At 48.9% G+C, this 23,306-nt stretch overlaps 1 protein-coding gene across 1 annotated transcript in view; it reads left to right on the forward strand.

Moving 5' to 3' along the window:
- The window catches only part of LOC106593158 (uncharacterized), a 125,092-nt gene that overhangs the window by 4,738 nt on the left and 97,048 nt on the right, over positions 1–23,306 (forward strand). The window contains 7 exon segments of the mRNA XM_082963315.1: positions 2,023–2,143; positions 2,412–2,549; positions 6,018–6,588; positions 8,785–8,838; positions 10,828–10,941; positions 10,944–10,985; positions 13,974–14,158. Of these exon segments, the coding sequence (XP_082819441.1) occupies positions 2,023–2,143; positions 2,412–2,549; positions 6,018–6,588; positions 8,785–8,838; positions 10,828–10,941; positions 10,944–10,985; positions 13,974–14,158 (1,225 nt within the window).

Consider the following 23,306-nt stretch of genomic DNA (forward strand, 5'->3'; position numbering starts at 1 on the left):
TAATACAGATATCATGGATGGTCGGTCCTGTATATCCTCATGGTTTAATCTGTAATACAGATATCATGGATGGTCGGTCCTGTATATCCTCATGGTTTAATCTGTAATACAGATATCATGGATGGTCGGTCCTGTATATCCTCATGGTTTAATCTGTAATACAGATATCATGGATGGTCGGTCCTGTATATCCTCATGGTTTAATCTGTAATACAGATATCATGGATGGTCGGTCCTGTATATCCTCATGGTTTAATCTGTAATACAGATATCATGGATGGTCGGTCCTGTATATCCTCATGGTTTAATCTGTAATACAGATATCATGGATGGTCGGTCCTGTATATCCTCATGGTTTAATCTGTAATACAGATATCATGGATGGTCGGTCCTGTATATCCTCATGGTTTAATCTGTAATACAGATATCATGGATGGTCGGTCCTGTATATCCTCATGGTTTAATCTGTAATACAGATATCATGGATGGTCGGTCCTGTATATCCTCATGGGGGTCTATGGGGGGGGTCTATAGGGGGTCTATGGGGGGGGGGTCTGTAGGGGGTCTATGGGGGGGGGGGTCTATAGGGGGTCTGTAGGGGTCTATAGGGGGTCTATGGGGGGGGGGTCTGTAGTGGGTCTGGTTCTCTACTGAAGCAGTGAATCCTCTTTCAGCTCTGCACTGTGAGCTATGGGAAGGGGGGTCTATAGGGGGTCTATGGGGGGGGGGGTCTATAGGGGGTCTATAGGGGGGGGGGTCTATAGTGGGTCTATAGGGGTCTATAGGGGGTCTATGGGGGGGGGTCTATAGGGGGTCTATGGGGGGGGGGTCTATAGGGGGTCTATGGGGGGGGGGGTCTGTAGTGGGTCTATGGGGGGGGGGTCTATAGGGGGTCTATGGGGGGGGGGTCTGTAGTGGGTCTATGGGGGGGGGGTCTGTAGTGGGTCTATGGGGGGGGGTCTGTAGGGGGTCTATGGGGGGGGGTCTGTAGGGGGTCTATGGGGGGGGGGTCTGTAGGGGGTCTATGGGGGGGGGGTCTGTAGGGGGTCTATGGGGGGGGGTCTGTAGGGGGTCTATGGGGGGGGGTCTGTAGGGGGTCTATGGGGGGGGGTCTATAGGGGGTCTATGGGGGGGGGGTCTATAGGGGGTCTATGGGGGGGGGTCTATAGGGGGTCTATGGGGGGGGGGTCTGTAGGGGGTCTATGGGGGGGGTCTGTAGGGGGTCTATGGGGGGGTCTGTAGGGGGTCTATGGGGGGTCTAGGTGAAGCTGGTGCTGAAACATCAGACAACAAAACACATCTCTATTCACTGCTTTGCTCAAATGGTTTATCAGAGAGGTGTCTGTCTGTCTGTCTCTCTGTGTCTCTGTCTCTCTCTGTGTCTGTCTGTCTGTCTCTCTCTCTGTCTCTCTCTGTGTCTCTCTGTCTGTCTCTCTCTCTGTGTGTGTGTGTGTGTGTGTGTGTGTGTGTGTGTGTGTGTGTGTGTGTGTGTGTGTGTGTGTGTGTGTGTGTGTGGGGCAGGTACTTTGTGGAGAGTGCGTTCCCCGAGGTGATTCAGCATCTTCTTCAGGACAGTGTGATCAGAGATTGTCGTCTCCGAACTGCAGAGGGAACAGACACACACACACACACACACACACACACTGAGGTCGTACACACACACACACACACACACACACTGAGGTCGTACACACACACACACACTGAGGTCGTACACACACACACACACACACACACACACACACACACACACACACACTGAGGTCGTACACACACACACACACACACACACACACTGAGGTCGTACACACACACACTGAGGTCGTACACACACACACACACACACACACACACACACTGAGGTCGTACACACACACACACACACACACACACACACACACACACACACACTGAGGTCGTACACACACACACACACACACACAACAAGTATGTTAAAGCCTGTGCTGATGAAACCTCCAACCCTCTGCCAGATCTCTAAGTCCCTCCAGGACAACGGAGCAGGGGCCCTGAGGGCCAGACTCCAGGAGCCACCCAGGTACCAGAGGACATATTCAGCTACTATGAACAGATGGACAAGGAGGAGGAAGTGGAGATGCAGACCGTGTCCTTTGAGATCCGACAGGTTGGTTCTGTGGCTTGGAAGCCGTGTTGGGCCCTGTGGCCCCTTAATGATTTTGTGGTCTACCATTAAAATGCCTCGGCTTCATAACGTTTCCATGTACGGTCAACCTTGAAGTTTTAACACTTTCAATTTACAGAGTCTGTTATCTCTCCTGTTCGCTGTCGTTACCACACGTTCACGTTCTCCTCGAATCCTCCCTTCCTTCCAGGAGATGATCGAATAGCTTCAGAAGAGGTGTATTAATATGAAGTATCCTCTCCTGGCCGAGTACGACTTCCGCAACGACACGGTGAACCCTGACATCCAACATGGACCTGAAGGGTACTCAGGCCTCACCGGGAGAAGAGCTTCCGCAAGATGTTTGGTAACGGCCGAGCCCGTTCGGGAGTCATCGTTCTGCCCTGTGGTGAGAGAGGGAGGAGAGGAGAGGAGAGGGAGGGGAGAAGAGGAGAGGAGAGGGAGGGGAGGAGAGAGGGGGGGTGGAGGGGAGGGAGGAGAGGGGAGGAGGGGAGAGGGAGGGGTGGAGGGGAGGGGGGTGCGAGAGAGAGGGGTGGAGGGGAGGGAGGGGGTGCGAGAGAGAGGGGTGGAGAGAGAGGGGTGGAGGGGTGGAGGGGAGGGGGTTGCGAGAGAGAGGGGTGGAGGGGAGGGAGGGGGGTGCGAGAGAGAGGGGTGGAGGGGGAGGGAGGAGAGGGGTGGAGAGAGAGGGGTGGAGGGGAGGGAGAGGAGGGGAGGGAGGGGAGAGAGAGGAGGGGGGGGGGGGGGGAGAGGAGAGGGAGGGGGGTGGAGGGGAGGGAGGAGAGGGGTAGAGGGAGGGAGGAGAGGGGAGGAGAGGGGTATGGAGAGGGGTGGAGAGGGAGGAGAGGGGTAGAGGGAGGGAGGAGAGGGGTGGAGAGGGAGGAGAGGGAGGTGAGGGGTAGAGGGAGGAGAGGGGTGGAGAGGGAGGAGAGGGGTGGAGAGGGAGGAGAGGGAGGAGAGGGGTAGAGGGAGGGAGGAGAGGGAGGAGAGGGGTGGGGAGGGAGGAGAGGGGTAGAGGGAGAGGGGTATGGAGAGGGGAGGGGGGTGCGAGAGAGAGGGGTGGAGGGGAGGGAGGGGGTGCGAGAGAGAGGGGTGGAGGGGGAGGGGTGGAGGGGAGGGGGGTGCGAGAGAGAGGGGTGGAGGGGAGGGAGGGGGGTGCGAGAGAGAGGGGTGGAGAGAGAGGGGTGGAGGGGTGGAGGGGAGGGGGTTGCGAGAGAGAGGGGTGGAGGGGAGGGAGGGGGGTGCGAGAGAGAGGGGTGGAGGGGGAGGGAGGAGAGGGGTGGAGAGAGAGGGGTGGAGGGGAGGGAGAGGAGGGGAGGGAGGGGAGAGAGAGGAGGGGGGAGGGGGAGAGAGGAGAGGGAGGGGGGTGGAGGGGAGGGAGGAGAGGGAGGAGAGGGGTAGAGGGAGGGAGGAGAGGGGAGGAGAGGGGTATGGAGAGGGGTGGAGAGGGAGGAGAGGGGTAGAGGGAGGGAGGAGAGGGGTGGAGAGGGAGGAGAGGGAGGTGAGGGGTAGAGGGAGGAGAGGGGTGGAGAGGGAGGAGAGGGGTGGAGAGGGAGGAGAGGGAGGAGAGGGGTAGAGGGAGGGAGGAGAGGGAGGAGAGGGGTGGGGAGGGAGGAGAGGGGTAGAGGGAGAGGGGTATGGAGAGGGGAGGGGGGTGCGAGAGAGAGGGGTGGAGGGGAGGGAGGGGGGTGCGAGAGAGAGGGGTGGAGGGGGAGGGAGGAGAGGGGTGGAGAGAGAGGGGTGGAGGGGAGGGAGAGGAGGGGAGGGAGGGAGAGAGAGGAGGGGGGGGAGGGGGAGAGAGGAGAGGGAGGGAGGAGAGGGAGGAGAGGGGTAGAGGGAGGGAGGAGAGGGGAGGAGAGGGGTATGGAGAGGGGTGGAGAGGGAGGAGAGGGGTAGAGGGAGGGAGGAGAGGGGTGGAGAGGGAGGTGAGGGGTAGAGGGAGGAGAGGGGTGGAGAGGGAGGAGAGGGAGGAGAGGGGTGGGGAGGGAGGAGAGGGTTAGAGGGAGAGGGGTATGGAGAGGGGTAGAGGGAGGGAGGAGAGGGGTAGAGGGAGGGGTGGAGAGGGGTAGAGGGAGAGGGGTATGGAGAGGGGTGGAGAGGGAGGAGAGGGGTGGAGAGGGAGGAGAGGGGTGGAGGGAGGGAGGAGAGGGGTGGGGGAGGGAGGAGAGGGGTAGAGGGAGGGAGGAGAGGGGTGGAGGGAGGGAGGAGAGGGGTGGAGAGGGAGGAGAGGGGTGGAGAGGGAGGAGAGGGGTAGAGGGAGTGGGGTATGGAGAGGGGTAGAGGGAGGGAGGAGAGGGGTAGAGGGAGGGAGGAGAGGGGTGGGGAGGGAGGAGATGGGTGGAGAGGGGTAGAGGGAGAGGGGTATGGAGAGGGGTGGAGAGGGAGGAGAGGGGTAGAGGGAGGGAGGAGAGGGGTGGGGAGGGAGGAGAGGGGTAGAGGGAGGGAGGAGAGGGGTGGGAGGGAGGCAGGAGAGGGGTGGAGAGGGAGGAGAGGAGTGGAGTGGGAGGAGAGGGGTGGAGAGGGAGGAGAGAGGGAGAGGGGTAGAGGGAGGGAGGAGAGGGGTAGAGGGAGGGAGGAGAGGGGTGGAGAGGGGTAGAGGGGTAGAGGGAGGGAGGAGAGGGGTGGGGAGGGAGGAGAGGGGTAGAGGGAGGGAGGGGTGGGGAGGGAGGAGAGGGGTGGAGAGGGAGGAGAGGGGTAGAGGGAGGGAGGGGTGGAGAGGGAGGAGAGGGGTAGAGGGAGGGAGGAGAGGGGTAGAGGGAGGGAGGAGAGGGGTGGGGAGGGAGGAGAGGGGTAGAGGGAGGAGAGGGGTGGAGAGGGAGTAGAGGGGTGGAGGGAGGAGAGGGGTGGAGGGAGGAGAGGGGTAGAGGGAGGGAGGAGAGGGGTAGAGGGAGGGAGGAGAGGGGTGGGGAGGGAGGAGAGGGGTAGAGGGAGGAGAGGGGTGGAGAGGGAGTAGAGGGGTGGAGGGAGGAGAGGGGTGGAGGGAGGAGAGGGGTAGAGGGAGGGAGGAGAGGGGTAGAGAGGGAGGAGAGGGGTGGAGAGGGAGAGGGGTATGTAGAGGGGTAGAGGGAGGAGAGGGGTAGAGGGAGGGAGGAGAGGGGTAGAGGGAGGGAGGAGAGGGGTGGAGGGAGGAGAGGGGTAGAGGGAGGGAGGAGAGGGGTAGAGAGGGAGGAGAGGGGTGGGGAGGGAGGAGAGGGAGAGGGGTAGAGGGAGGGAGGGGTAGAGGGAGGGAGGAGAGGGGTGGAGAGGGAGGAAAGGGGTGGAGAGGGGGAGGGAGAGAGGGAGGGAGGGAGAGAGGGAGGAGAGGGAGGGAGAGAGAGGGAGGGAGGGAGAGGGAGGAGAGGGAGAGAGGGAGGGAGGGAGATCTGTGCGTTGTTCGTGTTTGTTGTTCTGAATTATGTTCAGTTGATTTATTAAATGATTCACTCCCTGAACTTGCTTCCTGATCTCCCGACGCCGTCGTTACAACCCCTCTGTGTAAAGCTGCCACCAACACCTACATGTCGGTTGTTTTGACTCATCTGAAGGTCCCCCGGTGCCCGTTGGTTGAAGAATATAATGGATATGGAGTTTGTTTAGTGCCAAAAATACGGGGTTAAATATATTCCTGAGATTTGGCAACAGAAGAGCGCGTTCTGCAGTCGTTGTGATTTGCTTAATTCCTGACCTTTTTTGAAAAGGTCAAAGGTCAAAGGTAATCGAGGAGAGGAGGATCAAATCCACGTGGATCAAATCCACTTGTATGAAATGACTCCTTATCCACTAGCGTGTCATCAGGCAAATTAAGTTTCCAGAGGAGGAATCCCCAAATATATGTGGAAAGTGGTTAAAATTACATTTAGCTAGTTGTCGGTCCGACCAGGGGGGCGTCGGTCCGACCAGGGGGGCGTCGGTCCGACCAGGGGGGCGTCGGTCCGACCAGGGGGGCGTCGGTGTGACCGGGGAGGCGTCGGTGCGACCGGGGAGGGCGTCGGTGCGACCAGGGGAGGCGTCGGTGCGACCAGGAGGGCGTCGGTGCGACCGGGGGAGGCGTCGGTCCGACCAGGGGGGCGTCGGTCCGACCAGGGGGCGTCGGTCCGACCAGGGGGGCGTCGGTGTGACCGGGGAGGCGTCGGTGCGACCGGGGAGGGCGTCGGTGCGACCAGGGGAGGCGTCGGTGCGACCAGGAGGGCGTCGGTGCGACCGGGGGAGGCGTCGGTGCGACCGGGGGAGGCGTCGGTGCGACCAGGGGAGGCGTCGGTGCGACCAGGAGGGCGTCGGTGCGACCAGGAGGGCGTCGGTGCGACCAGGAGGGCGTCGGTGCGACCAGGAGGGCGTCGGTGCGACCAGGAGGGCGTCGGTGCGACCGGGGGAGGCGTCGGTGCGACCAGGAGGGCGTCGGTGCGACCAGGGGAGGCGTCGGTGCGACCAGGGGCGTCGGTGCGACCAGGAGGGTTAATGACTTCTGGAGAAGGGCCAATGAGCCGTGGAGCTTTGCACGAGGACGAACATGTCTTCTGTGGTTGTTCCGGACAGCCTTAGAGATTTCATGCCTTAATGACCATCCGTATCAACTGGGCTTTCTCTAAACCTCTTAACTCACAGAACATGCCTCTCCGATTTCTTAGAAACCCTAAGCGCCTTGGAAACGTTAGGCTTTTAATTACATGTTAAGTACCTTATTTGGGGATTCTGGGCCGGGTTCTGACTGACATTTTGGTTTTCCAAAGCGCTCTCTGATCGTTGTCGGGTCCTGTGTCCTTGTAGTACAAGAAAGCCCAATCTCTGAGCTCTCTGCTCCAAATTCTCCCAGCAGTGCTGACTTGAAGTGTCTGGTTTCAGACCCCAACAATTTTGAACGATTTCCTGTGCATGTGAAACAGCGTGTATATAAAACCGGTAGAATCTACCGGACTAGTTTCGTCTCACTGTGATCTTCTCAGACGGATTTTGAGTTCTCAACATTAAACCAAAAATACTAAATAATTTCATAGAAAGTGGTCTAATTTCCATTCCTATTAGTCACAGATGGTTCTTACAGCTGAAGTGTCAGCAGTGGTCGGGCCTAACTGTCAGCAGTTATATGAAATAATGACAATATTGTCACAAAGTATGATCATATATATCTTATAGTAAGTCATTTATCATTTAATTGTTACTGTATTTGAAGCGTTGTTACTGTATTTGAAGCGTTGTTACTGTATTTGAAGCGTTGTTACTGTATTTGAAGCGTTGTTACTGTATTTGAAGCGTTGTTACTGTATTTGAAGCGTTGTTACTGTATTTGAAGCATTTCTGTCATTTCAATCCCTTTTAGCCCCACTTGTTGTTGAATAGAAAAAAAACGAATAAATATATTTTTTTTTAATAATATTTGTACTATATACTTGAGCTTGTGTCCTTCCAACTGTCTACACCTCAGTAATGTATAAACAATTTATACCAGAAAGATGAGATTGTAACCTTTTTTTGGAGTATACAGCATTACTAGTTATTGTGTAAGGCCCCTCTCGTCAATAAATAAACACTTTTAGGTCTGTCTATTTAGGCAGAAATCTACACTTTGCTGTAACTTTCAAGGGTTTTGAATCTAGCTACGCTCCTTTACCCCGATGACCAGGTATTTTCAGTTAACACCAGACAAGATCTTTTATTTTTTTTTTAAACTATTGTTGAAGGAAGAGAAACTCTGATGTGATATGTTGTTACCACAAGGTGTCGTCTGAGCATCGGACGGTGGCGTGTTTTCATCAAGAGATGAGAAAGATACGTTTTAATATGGCTGGATAGTTTATACACTGAGTGATGGGGTTTAATATGGCTGGATAGTTTATACACTGAGTGATGGGGTTTAATATGGCTGGATAGTTTATACACTGAGTGATGGGGTTTAATATGGGTTTAATATGGCTGGATAGTTTATACACTGAGTGATGGGGTTTAATATGGCTGGATAGTTTATACACTGAGTGATGGGTTTAATATGGCTGGATAGTTTATACACTGAGTGATGGGGTTTAATATGGGTTTAATATGGCTGGATAGTTTATACACGGAGTGGACAAAACATTATGAACATGACAGACTTCATGACAGACTGACCAGGTGAATCCAGGTGAAAGCTATGATCCCTTATTGAGGTCACTTGTTAAATCCTCTTTAATCAGTGTCGTTGAGGGGAGGAGATCGGAAGGGTGCAACTCATTATAAGGAAGGGGTTCCTTATGTTTGGTATATGAAGGTGTATATGAAGGTGTTATGTGAATCTCTCCTCCTATCCCTCCCCATTACTCCCCCCATCTCTCCTCCTCTCCCCATCTCTCCTCCTATCCTTCCCCATTACTCCCCCATCTCTCCCCCTATCCCTCCCCATTACTCCCCCCATCTCTCCTCCTCTCCCCCATCTCTCCTCCTCTCCCCCATCTGTCCTCCTCTCCCCCATCTCTCCTCCTCTCCCCCATCTCTCCCCCTATCCCTCCCCATTACTCCCCCATCTCTCCTCTCCCCCATCTCTCCTCCTCTCCCTCCCCATTACCCCCCATCTCTCCTCCTCTCCCCCATCTCTCCTCCTTTCCCTCCCCATTACTCCCCCATCTCTCCTCCTCTCCCCCATCTCCCCCCCATCTCTCCTCCTCTCCCCCATCTCTCAGTCTGGTCCTGGGAAACAGCAGCCTGTACAGTCCGTAAGCGCTGCCTGGTCCTGGGTAACAGCAGCCTGTACAGTCCGTAAGCGCTGCCTGGTCCTGGGTAACAGCAGCCTGTACAGTCCGTAAGCGCTGCCTGGTCCTGGGTAACAGCAGCCTGTACAGTCCGTAAGCGCTGCCTGGTCCTGGGAAACAGCAGCCTGTACAGTCCGTAAGCGCTGCCTGGTCCTGGGTAACAGCAGCCTGTACAGTCCGTAAGCGCTGTCTGGTCCTGGGTAACAGCAGCCTGTACAGTCCGTAAGCGCTGCCTGGTCCTGGGAAACAGCAGCCTGTACAGTCCGTAAGCGCTGTCTGGTCCTGGGTAACAGCAGCCTGTACAGTCCGTAAGCGCTGTCTGGTCCTGGGTAACAGCAGCCTGTACAGTCCGTAAGTGCTGTCTGGTCCTGGGTAACAGCAGCCTGTACAGTCCGTAAGTGCTGCCTGGTCCTGGGAAACAGCAGCCTGTACAGTCCGTAAGTGCTGCCTGGTCCTGGGTAACAGCAGCCTGTACAGTCCGTAAGCTGGCTGGTCCTGGGTAACAGCAGCCTGTACAGTCCGTAAGCGCTGCCTGGTCCTGGGTAACAGCAGCCTGTACAGTCCGTAAGCGCTGTCTGGTCCTGGGTAACAGCAGCCTGTACAGTCCGTAAGTGCTGTCTGGTCCTGGGTAACAGCAGCCTGTACAGTCCGTAAGTGCTGCCTGGTCCTGGGAAACAGCAGCCTGTACAGTCCGTAAGTGCTGCCTGGTCCTGGGTAACAGCAGCCTGTACAGTCCGTAAGCTGGCTGGTCCTGGGTAACAGCAGCCTGTACAGTCCGTAAGCGCTGCCTGGTCCTGGGTAACAGCAGCCTGTACAGTCCGTAAGCGCTGTCTGGTCCTGGGTAACAGCAGCCTGTACAGTCCGTAAGCGCTGTCTGGTCCTGGGAAACAGCAGCCTGTACAGTCCGTAAGCGCTGTCTGGTCCTGGGAAACAGCAGCCTGTACAGTCCGTAAGCGCTGTCTGGTCCTGGGTAACAGCAGCCTGTACAGTCCGTAAGTGCTGTCTGGTCCTGGGTAACAGCAGCCTGTACAGTCCGTAAGCGCTGTCTGGTCCTGGGTAACAGCAGCCTGTACAGTCCGTAAGCGCTGTCTGGTCCTGGGAAACAGCAGCCTGTACAGTCCGTAAGCGCTGCCTGGTCCTGGGTAACAGCAGCCTGTACAGTCAGTAAGCGCTGCCTGGTCCTGGGTAACAGCAGCCTGTACAGTCCGTAAGCGCTGCCTGGTCCTGGGAAACAGCAGCCTGTACAGTCAGTAAGCGCTGCCTGGTCCTGGGTAACAGCAGCCTGTACAGTCCGTAAGCGCTGCCTGGTCCTGGGTAACAGCAGCCTGTACAGTCCGTAAGCGCTGCCTGGTCCTGGGAAACAGCTCTGTATCAGTAGAACAGTGGAAGGCTCAGTTTAAGATGTGGTCCACCATCGACGACTCTCAGATCTGTCGCTTTACCTCAGACGCCAAGGACAAGGTCAGAGCGAACACCACTGAGCTTTTTTAAATACGGTCTTTCAACAGCCACTGTGTTTTGATCTCTTTTTATTGCTTTTGAATTATTATTTATTTATTTATTATTATTATTATTTATTTATTATTTATTTATTTAATATTTATTATTATTTATTATTATTTATTATTTATTTATTATTATTATTTATTATTTATTATTATTATTTATTATTTATTTATTATTATTTATTTATTATTATTATTTATTTATTATTATTATTTATTATTATTATTTATTATTTATTTATTATTATTTATTATTTATTTATTTATTTATTATTGTTTATTATTTATTTATTATTATTATTTATTATTATTATTTATTATTATTATTTATTATTTATTTATTATTATTCATTTATTTATTATTATTATTTATTATTTATTTATTTATTTCAAGTTATTGTTTTTAGTTTTAAAGTGTGTTGCTGTTTTTTAAAATGCACTTTTTAACTGAAGTTTTATTTTTGTTTAGTTTTTTATGAAGCCGATTGGCTGCTCGGTAGTTACATCAGTACTTACACCATGTTGGGACACACAACCAAGAGGTCTTGGGAGGCGGAGAGAGTGATGGAGTGGATGAGGTCCCGGAGTGGGGTCTCATCATCCTGGACGAGGTCCACACCATCCCTGGTGAGTCTATATGGGGTCAGGGGTCATGGTTAGGAGGGGTTAGGGTTAGTCCACACCATCCCTGGTGAGTCTATATGGGGTCATGGTTAGGAGGGGTTAGGGTTAGTCCACACCATCCCTGGTGAGTCTATATGGGGTCAGGGGTCATGGTTAGGAGGGGTTAGGGTTAGTCCACACCATCCCTGGTGAGTCTATATGGGGTCAGGGGTCATGGTTAGGAGGGGTTAGGGTTAGTCCACACCATCCCTGGTGAGTCTATATGGGGTCAGGGGTCATGGTTAGGAGGGGTTAGGGTTAGTCCACACCATCCCTGGTGAGTCTGTCTATATCTCTGTGGTAAGGGGTCAGAGGTTAAGAGGTTATGGTTGTATCTGATATATACGGTGACGGTGGCCTAGACCGCTGTAGAGGGAGTATACCTGACAGGGGTCATATTAATGGGTAGACTGTAGAGGGAGTATACCTGACAGGGGTCATATTAATGGGTAGACAGTAGAGGGAGTATACCTGACAGGGGTCATATTAATGGGTAGACTGTAGAGGGAGTATACCTGACAGGGGTCATATTAATGGGTAGACTGTAGAGGGAGTATACCTGACAGGGGTCATATTAATGGGTAGACCGAAGAGGGAGTATACCTGACAGGGGTCATATTAATGGGTAGACCGAAGAGGGAGTATACCTGACAGGGGTCATATTAATGGGTAGACAGTAGAGGGAGTATACCTGACAGGGGTCATATTAATGGGTAGACTGTAGAGGGAGTATACCTGACAGGGGTCATATTAATGGGTAGACTGTAGAGGGGAGTATACCTGACAGGGGTCATATTAATGGGTAGACTGTAGAGGGAGTATACCTGACAGGGGTCATATTAATGGGTAGACTGTAGAGGGAGTATACCTGACAGGGGTCATATTAATGGGTAGACTGTAGAGGGAGTATACCTGACAGGGGTCATATTAATGGGTAGACCGAAGAGGGAGTATACCTGACAGGGGTCATATTAATGGGTAGACTGTAGAGGGAGTATACCTGACAGGGGTCATATTAATGGGTAGACCGAAGAGGGAGTATACCTGACAGGGGTCATATTAATGGGTAGACTGTAGAGGGAGTATACCTGACAGGGGTCATATTAATGGGTAGACAGTAGAGGGAGTATACCTGACAGGGGTCATATTAATGGGTAGACTGTAGAGGGAGTATACCTGACAGGGGTCATATTAATGGGTAGACTGTAGAGGGAGTATACCTGACAGGGGTCATATTAATGGGTAGACTGTAGAGGGAGTATACCTGACAGGGGTCATATTAATGGGTAGACCGAAGAGGGAGTATACCTGACAGGGGTCATATTAATGGGTAGACAGTAGAGGGAGTATACCTGACAGGGGTCATATTAATGGGTAGACTGTAGAGGGAGTATACCTGACAGGGGTCATATTAATGGGTAGACTGTAGAGGGAGTATACCTGACAGGGGTCATATTAATGGGTAGACTGTAGAGGGAGTATACCTGACAGGGGTCATATTAATGGGTAGACTGTAGAGGGAGTATACCTGACAGGGGTCATATTAATGGGTAGACCGAAGAGGGAGTATACCTGACAGGGGTCATATTAATGGGTAGACTGTAGAGGGAGTATACCTGACAGGGGTCATATTAATGGGTAGACCGAAGAGGGAGTATACCTGACAGGGGTCATATTAATGGGTAGACTGTAGAGGGAGTATACCTGACAGGGGTCATATTAATGGGTAGACTGTAGAGGGAGTATACCTGACAGGGGTCATATTAATGGGTAGACTGAAGAGGGAGTATACCTGACAGGGGTCATATTAATGGGTAGACCGAAGAGGGAGTATACCTGACAGGGGTCATATTAATGGGTAGACAGTAGAGGGAGTATACCTGACAGGGTTCATATTAATGGGTAGACTGTAGAGGGAGTATACCTGACAGGGGTCATATTAATGGGTAGACTGTAGAGGGAGTATACCTGACAGGGGTCATATTAATGGGTAGACTGTAGAGGGAGTATACCTGACAGGGGTCATATTAATGGGTAGACTGAAGAGGGAGTATACCTGACAGGGGTCATATTAATGGGTAGACTGAAGAGGGAGTATACCTGACAGGGGTCATATTAATGGGTAGACTGTAGAGGGAGTATACCTGACAGGGGTCATATTAATGGGTAGACTGTAGAGGGAGTATACCTGACAGGGGTCATATTAATGGGTAGACAGTAGAGGGAGTATACCTGACAGGGTTCATATTAATGGGTAGACTGTAGAGGGAGTATACCTGACAGGGGTCATATTAATGGGTAGACTGTAGAGGGAGTATACCTGACAGGGGTCATATTAATGGGTAGACTGTAGAGGGAGTATACCTGACAGGGGTCATATTAATGGGTAGACTGAAGAGGGAGTATACCTGACAGGGGTCATATTAATGGGTAGACTGAAGAGGGAGTATACCTGACAGGGGTCATATTAATGGGTAGACTGTAGAGGGAGTATACCTGACAGGGGTCATATTAATGGGTAGACTGTAGAGGGAGTATACCTGACAGGGGTCATATTAATGGGTAGACAGTAGAGGGAGTATACCTGACAGGGGTCATATTAATGGGTAGACAGTAGAGGGAGTATACCTGACAGGGGTCATATTAATGGGTAGACTGTAGAGGGAGTATACCTGACAGGGGTCATATTAATGGGTAGACTGTAGAGGGAGTATACCTGACAGGGGTCATATTAATGGGTAGACTGTAGAGGGAGTATACCTGACAGGGGTCATATTAATGGGTAGACTGTAGAAGACCAGAAAATCTGTTTCTCACTTCTGTGATGTTTCCAAGACATTTGTCTAATATTGTCTGCGTTGTCTCGCTCCCCCTCCCTCCCTCTCTCTCTCTGTCTCTCTCTCTCTCTCTCTCTCTCTCTCTCTCTCTCTCTCTCTCTCTCTCTCTCTGTAGCCAAGATGTTCCGTCGGGTTCTGACCATTGTCCAGGCCCACTGTAAACTGGGTCTGACCGCCACACTGGTCCGTGAAGACGACAAGATCGTTGATCTCAACTTCCTGATTGGGCCCAAGCTGTTTGAGGCTAACTGGATGGAGCTCCAGAACAACGGCTACGTCGCTAAGGTCCAGTGTGCCGAGGTTAGTCCGTCGTCCACACCCGTACCAGTCTGTGGTGGGGATAAACCTGGTAATGGGCACGACACAATATGGCTAATGGAATAGGATACCTCACGACGTCTAGTCTGGGTAAACATCATTTGGGCAACAAGCGGATAAGGCAGGGGTGTAGTTTGGGGGGGGGGGGTTTGGGGAACCAGCGGATAAGGCAGGGCTGTAGTTGGGGGGGGGGGGGTTTGGGGAACCAGCGGATAAGGCAGGGCTGTAGTTGGGGGGGGGGGGAACCAGTGGATAAGGCAGGGCTGAAGTTGGGGGGGGGGGGGGGGGTTTGGGGAACCAGCGGATAAGGCAGGGCTGTAGTTGGAGGGGGGGGGGGTTGGGCAACAAGCGGATAAGGCAGGGCTGTAGTTGGGGGGGGGGGTTGGGCAACAAGCGGATAAGGCAGGGCTGTAGTTGGGGGGGGGGGGTTGGGCAACAAGCGGATAAGGCAGGGCTGTAGTTGGGGGGGGGGGTTGGGCAACCAGCGGATAAGGCAGGGCTGTAGTTGGGGGGGGGGGGTTGGGGAACCAGCGGATAAGGCAGGGCTGTAGTTGGGGGTGGGGGGGTTGGGGAACCAGCGGATAAGGCAGGGCTGTGGTTGGGGGGGGGGGTTGGGCAACCAGCGGATAAGGCAGGGCTGTAGTTGGGGGGGGGGGGGTTGGGCAACCAGCGGATAAGGCAGGGCTGTAGTTGGGGGGGGGGGGGTTGGGGAACCAGCGGATAAGGCAGGGCTGTAGTTGGGGGGGGGGTTGGGCAACCAGCGGATAAGGCAGGGCTGTAGTTGGGGGGGGGGGGGTTGGGGAACCAGCGGATAAGGCAGGGCTGTAGTTGGGGGGGGGGTTGGGGAACCAGCGGATAAGGCAGGGCTGTAGTTGGGGGTGGGGGGGTTGGGGAACCAGCGGATAAGGCAGGGCTGTAGTTGGGGGGGGGGTTGGGGAACCAGCGGATAAGGCAGGGCTGTAGTTGGGGGGGGGGTTGGGGAACCAGCGGATAAGGCAGGGCTGTAGTTGGGGGGGGGGGTTGGGGAACCAGCGGATAAGGCAGGGCTGTAGTTGGGGGGGGGGTTGGGGAACCAGCGGATAAGGCAGGGCTGTAGTTGGGGGGGGGTTGGGGAACCAGCGGATAAGGCAGGGCTGTAGTTGGGGGGGGGGGGGTTGGGGAACCAGCGGAAAAGGCAGGGCTGTAGTTGGGGGGGGGGTTGGGGAACCAGCGGATAAGGCAGGGCTGTAGTTGGGGGGGGGGGGGTTGGGGAACCAGCGGATAAGGCAGGGCTGTAGTTGGGGGGGGGGGTTTAACTGTGGAGCTCTTTTAATTTACAGAGAAAGTCACTAGAGTTCCCATGTCACTAATATGAGACAGAGCTATATACTACATTAGAAGGGTATATGGGGACAGAGCTATAGACCACATTAGAAGGGTATATGGGGACAGAGCTATATAGTATATTAGAAGGGTATATGGGGACAGAGCTATATAGTATATTAGAAGGGTATATGGGGACAGAGCTATATAGTATATTAGAAGGGTATATGGGGACAGAGCTATATAGTATATTAGAAGGGTATATGGGGACAGAGCTATATAGTATATTAGAAGGGTATATGGGGACAGAGCATTATAGTATATTAGAAGGGTATATGGGGACAGAGCTATATAGTATATTAGAAGGGTAGATGGGGACAGAGCATTATAGTATATTAGAAGGGTAGATGGGGACAGAGCTATATACTACATTAGAAGGGTAGATGGGGACAGAGCTATAGACCACATTAGAAGGGTATATGGGGACAGAGCTAAATAGTATATTAGAAGTGTATATGGAGACAGAGCTATATAGTATATTAGAAGGGTATATGGGGACAGAGCTATATAGTATATTAGAAGGGTATATGGGGACAGAGCTATAGACCACATTAGAAGGGTAGATGGGGACAGAGCTATATACTACATTAGAAGGGTATATGGGGACAGAGCTATATAGTATATTAGAAGGGTAGATGGGGACAGAGCTATATACTACATTAGAAGGGTATATGGGGACAGAGCTATAGACCACATTAGAAGGGTATATGGGGACAGAGCTATATAGTATATTAGAAGGGTAGATGGGGACAGAGCTATATAGTATATTAGAAGGGTAGATGGGGACAGAGCTATATACTACATTAGAAGGGTAGATGGGGACAGAGCTATATACTACATTAGAAGGGTAGATGGGGACAGAGCTATAGACCACATTAGAAGGGTATATGGGGACAGAGCTATGTAGTATATTAGAAGGGTAGATGGGGACAGAGCATTATAGTATATTAGAAGGGTATATGGGGACAGAGCTATATAGTATATTACAAGGGTAGATGGGGACAGAGCTATATACTACATTAGAAGGGTATATGGGGACAGAGCTATATAGTATATTAGAAGGGTATATGGGGACAGAGCTATATACTACATTAGAATGGTATATGGGGACAGAGCTATATAGTATATTAGAAGGGTATATGGGGACAGAGCTATAGACCACATTAGAAGGGTATATGGGGACAGAGCTATATAGTATATTAGAAGGGTATATGGGGACAGAGCTATATAGTATATTAGAAGGGTATATAGGGACAGAGCTATATAGTATATTAGAAGGGTATATGGGGACAGAGCTATATACTACATTAGAATGGTATATGGGGACAGAGCTATATAGTATATTAGAAGGGTATATGGGGACAGAGCTATAGACCACATTAGAAGGGTATATGGGGACAGAGCTATATAGTATATTAGAAGGGTGTATGGGGACAGAGCTATATAGTATATTATAAGGGTATATGGGGACAGAGCTATAGACCACATTAGAAGGGTAGATGGGGACAAAGCTATAGACCACATTAGAAGGGTATATGGGGACAGAGCTATAGACCACATTAGAAGGGTATATGGGGACAGAGCTATAGACCACATTAGAAGGGTAGATGGGGACAGAGCTATATACTACATTAGAAGGGTATATGGGGACAGAGCTATTGACCACATTAGAAGGGTATATGGGGACAGAGCTATATAGTATATTAGAAGGGTATATGGGGACAGAGCTATATACTACATTAGAAGGGTATATGGGGACAGAGCTATAGACCACATTAGAAGGGTATATGGGGACAGAGCTATGTAGTATATTAGAAGGGTATATGGGGACAGAGCTATGTAGTATATTATAAGGGTATATGGGGACAGAGCTATGTAGTATATTATAAGGGTATATGGGGACAGAGCTATATAGTATATTAGAAGGGTAGATGGGGACAGAGCTATATAGTATATTAGAAGGGTATATGGGGACAGAGCTATAGACCACATTAGAAGGGTATATGGGGACAGAGCTATATACTACATTAGAAGGGTAGATGGGGACAGAGCTATAGACCACATTAGAAGGGTATATGGGGACAGAGCTAAATAGTATATTAGAAGGGTATATGGAGACAGAGCTATATAGTATATTAGAAGGGTATATGGGGACAGAGCTATATAGTATATTAGAAGGGTAGATGGGGACAGAGCTATATACTACATTAGAAGGGTATATGGGGACAGAGCTATAGACCACATTAGAAGGGTATATGGGGACAGAGCTATATAGTATATTAGAAGGGTAGATGGGGACAGAGCTATATACTACATTAGAAGGGTATATGGGGACAGAGCTATAGACCACATTAGAAGGGTATATGGGGACAGAGCTATGTAGTATATTAGAAGGGTAGATGGGGACAGAGCTATATACTACATTAGAAGGGTATATGGAGACAGAGCTATATACTACATTAGAAGGGTATATGGAGACAGAGCTATATACTACATTAGAAGGGTATATGGGGACAGAGCTATATAGTATATTAGAAGGGTATATGGGGACAGAGCTATATAGTATATTATAAGGGTATATGGGGACAGAGCTATAGACCACATTAGAAGGGTAGATGGGGACAAAGCTATAGACCACATTAGAAGGGTATATGGGGACAGAGCTATAGACCACATTAGAAGGGTATATGGGGACAGAGCTATAGACCACATTAGAAGGGTAGATGGGGACAGAGCTATATACTACATTAGAAGGGTATATGGGGACAGAGCTATTGACCACATTAGAAGGGTATATGGGGACAGAGCTATATAGTATATTAGAAGGGTATATGGGGACAGAGCTATATACTACATTAGAAGGGTATATGGGGACAGAGCTATAGACCACATTAGAAGGGTATATGGGGACAGAGCTATGTAGTATATTATAAGGGTATATGGGGACAGAGCTATATAGTATATTAGAAGGGTAGATGGGGACAGAGCTATATAGTATATTAGAAGGGTATATGGGGACAGAGCTATAGACCACATTAGAAGGGTATATGGGGACAGAGCTATATACTACATTAGAAGGGTAGATGGGGACAGAGCTATAGACCACATTAGAAGGGTATATGGGGACAGAGCTAAATAGTATATTAGAAGGGTATATGGAGACAGAGCTATATAGTATATTAGAAGGGTATATGGGGACAGAGCTATATAGTATATTAGAAGGGTAGATGGGGACAGAGCTATATACTACATTAGAAGGGTATATGGGGACAGAGCTATAGACCACATTAGAAGGGTATATGGGGACAGAGCTATATAGTATATTAGAAGGGTAGATGGGGACAGAGCTATATAGTATATTAGAAGGGTAGATGGGGACAGAGCTATATACTACATTAGAAGGGTATATGGAGACAGAGCTATATACTACATTAGAAGGGTATATGGAGACAGAGCTATATACTACATTAGAAGGGTATATGGGGACAGAGCTATATAGTATATTAGAAGGGTATATGGGGACAGAGCTATATAGTATATTAGAAGGGTATATGGGGACAGAGCTATATAGTATATTAGAAGGGTATATGGGGACAGAGCTATATACTACATTAGAAGGGTATATGGGGACAGAGCTATAGACCACATTAGAAGGGTATATGGGGACAGAGCTATATAGTATATTAGAAGGGTAGATGGGGACAGAGCTATATAGTATATTAGAAGGGTAGATGGGGACAGAGCTATATACTACATTAGAAGGGTAGATGGGGACAGAGCTATATAGTATATTAGAAGGGTAGATGGGGACAGAGCTATATAGTATATTAGAAGGGTAGATGGGGACAGAGCTATGTAGTATATTAGAAGGGTAGATGGGGACAGAGCTATAGACCACATTAGAAGGGTATATGGGGACAGAGCTATATAGTATATTAGAAGGGTATATGGGGACAGAGCTATATAGTATATTAGAAGGGTATATGGGACAGAGCTATATAGTATATTAGAAGGGTATATGGGGACAGAGCTATATAGTATATTAGAAGGGTATATAGGGACAGAGCTATATAGTATATTAGAAGGGTATATGGGGACAGAGCTATATACTACATTAGAAGGGTATATGGGGACAGAGCTATATAGTATATTAGAAGGGTATATGGGGACAGAGCTATAGACCACATTAGAAGGGTATATGGGGACAGAGCTATATAGTATATTAGAAGGGTGTATGGGGACAGAGCTATATCGTATATTATAAGGGTATATGGGGACAGAACTATAGACCACATTAGAAGGGTATATGGGGACAGAGCTATAGACCACATTAGAAGGGTAGATGGGGACAGAGCTATATACTACATTAGAAGGGTATATGGGGACAGAGCTATTGACCACATTAGAAGTGTATATGGGGACAGAGCTATATAGTATATTAGAAGGGTATATGGGGACAGAGCTATGTAGTATATTAGAAGGGTATATGGGGACAGAGCTATATACTACATTAGAAGGGTATATGGGGACAGAGCTATATAGTATATTAGAAGGGTATATGGGGACAGAGCTATATAGTATATTAGAAGGGTATATGGGTACAGAGCTATACAGTATATTAGAAGGGTATATGGGGACAGAGCTATATACTACATTAGAAGGGTATATGGGGACAGAGCTATAGACCACATTAGAAGGGTATATGGGGACAGAGCTATATAGTATATTAGAAGGGTATATGGGGACAGAGCTATATAGTATATTAGAAGGGTATATGGGACAGAGCTATATAGTATATTAGAAGGGTATATGGGGACAGAGCTATATAGTATATTAGAAGGGTATATAGGGACAGAGCTATATAGTATATTAGAAGGGTATATGGGGACAGAGCTATATACTACATTAGAAGGGTATATGGGGACAGAGCTATATAGTATATTAGAAGGGTATATGGGGACAGAGCTATAGACCACATTAGAAGGGTATATGGGGACAGAGCTATATAGTATATTAGAAGGGTGTATGGGGACAGAGCTATATAGTATATTATAAGGGTATATGGGGACAGAGCTATAGACCACATTAGAAGGGTAGATGGGGACAGAGCTATATAGTATATTAGAAGGGTGTATGGGGACAGAGCTATATAGTATATTATAAGGGTATATGGGGACAGAGCTATAGACCACATTAGAAGGGTAGATGGGGACAAAGCTATAGACCACATTAGAAGGGTATATGGGGACAGAGCTATAGACCACATTAGAAGGGTATATGGGGACAGAGCTATAGACCACATTAGAAGGGTAGATGGGGACAGAGCTATATACTACATTAGAAGGGTATATGGGGACAGAGCTATTGACCACATTAGAAGGGTATATGGGGACAGAGCTATATAGTATATTAGAAGGGTATATGGGGACAGAGCTATGTAGTATATTAGAAGGGTATATGGGGACAGAGCTATATACTACATTAGAAGGGTATATGGGGACAGAGCTATATAGTATATTAGAAGGGTATATGGGGACAGAGCTATATAGTATATTAGAAGGGTATATGGGTACAGAGCTATACAGTATATTAGAAGGGTATATGGGGACAGAGCTATATACTACATTAGAAGGGTATATGGGGACAGAGCTATAGACCACATTAGAAGGGTATATGGGGACAGAGCTATATAGTATATTAGAAGGGTATATGGGGACAGCGCTATATAGTATATTAGAAGGGTATATGGGGACAGAGCTATATAGTATATTAGAAGGGTAGATGGGGACAGAGCTATATACTACATTAGAAGGGTGTATGGGGACAGAGCTATGTAGTATATTAGAAGGGTAGATGGGGACAGAGCTATAGACCACATTAATTTTGAAATTTGAAATTTGATTAGAAGGGTATATGGGGACAGAGCTAAATAGTATATTAGAAGGGTATATGGAGACAGAGCTATATAGTATATTAGAAGGGTATATGGGGACAGAGCTATATAGTATATTAGAAGGGTAGATGGGGACAGAGCTATATACTACATTAGAAGGGTATATGGGGACAGAGCTATAGACCACATTAGAAGGGTATATGGGGACAGAGCTATATAGTATATTAGAAGGGTAGATGGGGACAGAGCTATGTAGTATATTAGAAGGGTAGATGGGGACAGAGCTATATAGTATATTAGAAGGGTATATGGGGACAGAGCTATATAGTATATTAGAAGGGTATATGGGGACAGAGCTATATACTACATTAGAAGGGTATATGGGGACAGAGCTATAGACCACATTAGAAGGGTATATGGGGACAGAGCTATGTAGTATATTAGAAGGGTAGATGGGGACAGAGCTATGTAGTATATTAGAAGGGTATATGGGGACAGAGCTATGTAGTATATTATAAGGGTATATGGGGACAGAGCTATGTAGTATATTATAAGGGTATATGGGGACAGAGCTATATAGTATATTAGAAGGGTAGATGGGGACAGAGCTATATAGTATATTAGAAGGGTATATGGGGACAGAGCTATATAGTATATTAGAAGGGTATATTTGGACAGAGCTATATACTACATTAGAAGGGTAGATGGGGACAGAGCTATAGACCACATTAGAAGGGTATATGGGGACAGAGCTAAATAGTATATTAGAAGGGTATATGGAGACAGAGCTATATAGTATATTAGAAGGGTATATGGGGACAGAGCTATATAGTATATTAGAAGGGTAGATGGGGACAGAGCTATATACTACATTAGAAGGGTATATGGGGACAGAGCTATAGACCACATTAGAAGGGTATATGGGGACAGAGCTATATAGTATATTAGAAGGGTAGATGGGGACAGAGCTATATAGTATATTAGAAGGGTAGATGGGGACAGAGCTATATACTACATTAGAAGGGTAGATGGGGACAGAGCTATATAGTATATTAGAAGTGTAGATGGGGACAGAGCTATATACTACATTAGAAGGGTAGATGGGGACAGAGCTATAGACCACATTAGAAGGGTATATGGGGACAGAGCTATGTAGTATATTAGAAGGGTATATGGGGACAGAGCTATATACTACATTAGAAGGGTATATGGGGACAGAGCTATATACTACATTAGAAGGGTATATGGGGACAGAGCTATATACTACATTAGAAGGGTATATGGGGACAGAGCTATATAGTATATTAGAAGGGTATATGGGGACAGAGCTATATACTACATTAGAAGGGTATATGGGGACAGAGCTATATAGTATATTAGAAGGGTATATGGGGACAGAGCTATATACTACATTAGAAGGGTATATGGGGACAGAGCTATATAGTATATTAGAAGGGTATATGGGGACAGAGCTATATAGTATATTAGAAGGGTAAATGGGGACAGAGCTATATACTACATTAGAAGGGTATATGGGGACAGAGCTATATACCACATTAGAAGGGTATATGGGGACAGAGCTATATAGTATATTAGAAGGGTATATGGGGACAGAGCTATATAGTATATTAGAAGGGTATATGGGGACAGAGCTATATAGTATATTAGAAGGGTATATGGGGACAGAGCTATATACTACATTAGAAGGGTATATGGGGACAGAGCTATATAGTATATTAGAAGGGTATATGGGGACAGAGCTATATAGTATATTAGAAGGGTATATGGGGACAGAGCTATATACTACATTAGAAGGGTATATGGGGACAGAGCTATGTAGTATATTAGAAGGGTAGATGGGGACAGAGCTATATA

Source organism: Salmo salar, chromosome 17 (genome assembly GCF_965601325.2).
Source record: "Salmo salar chromosome 17, fSalSal1, whole genome shotgun sequence".
NCBI classification, from domain to species: domain Eukaryota; kingdom Metazoa; phylum Chordata; class Actinopteri; order Salmoniformes; family Salmonidae; genus Salmo; species Salmo salar.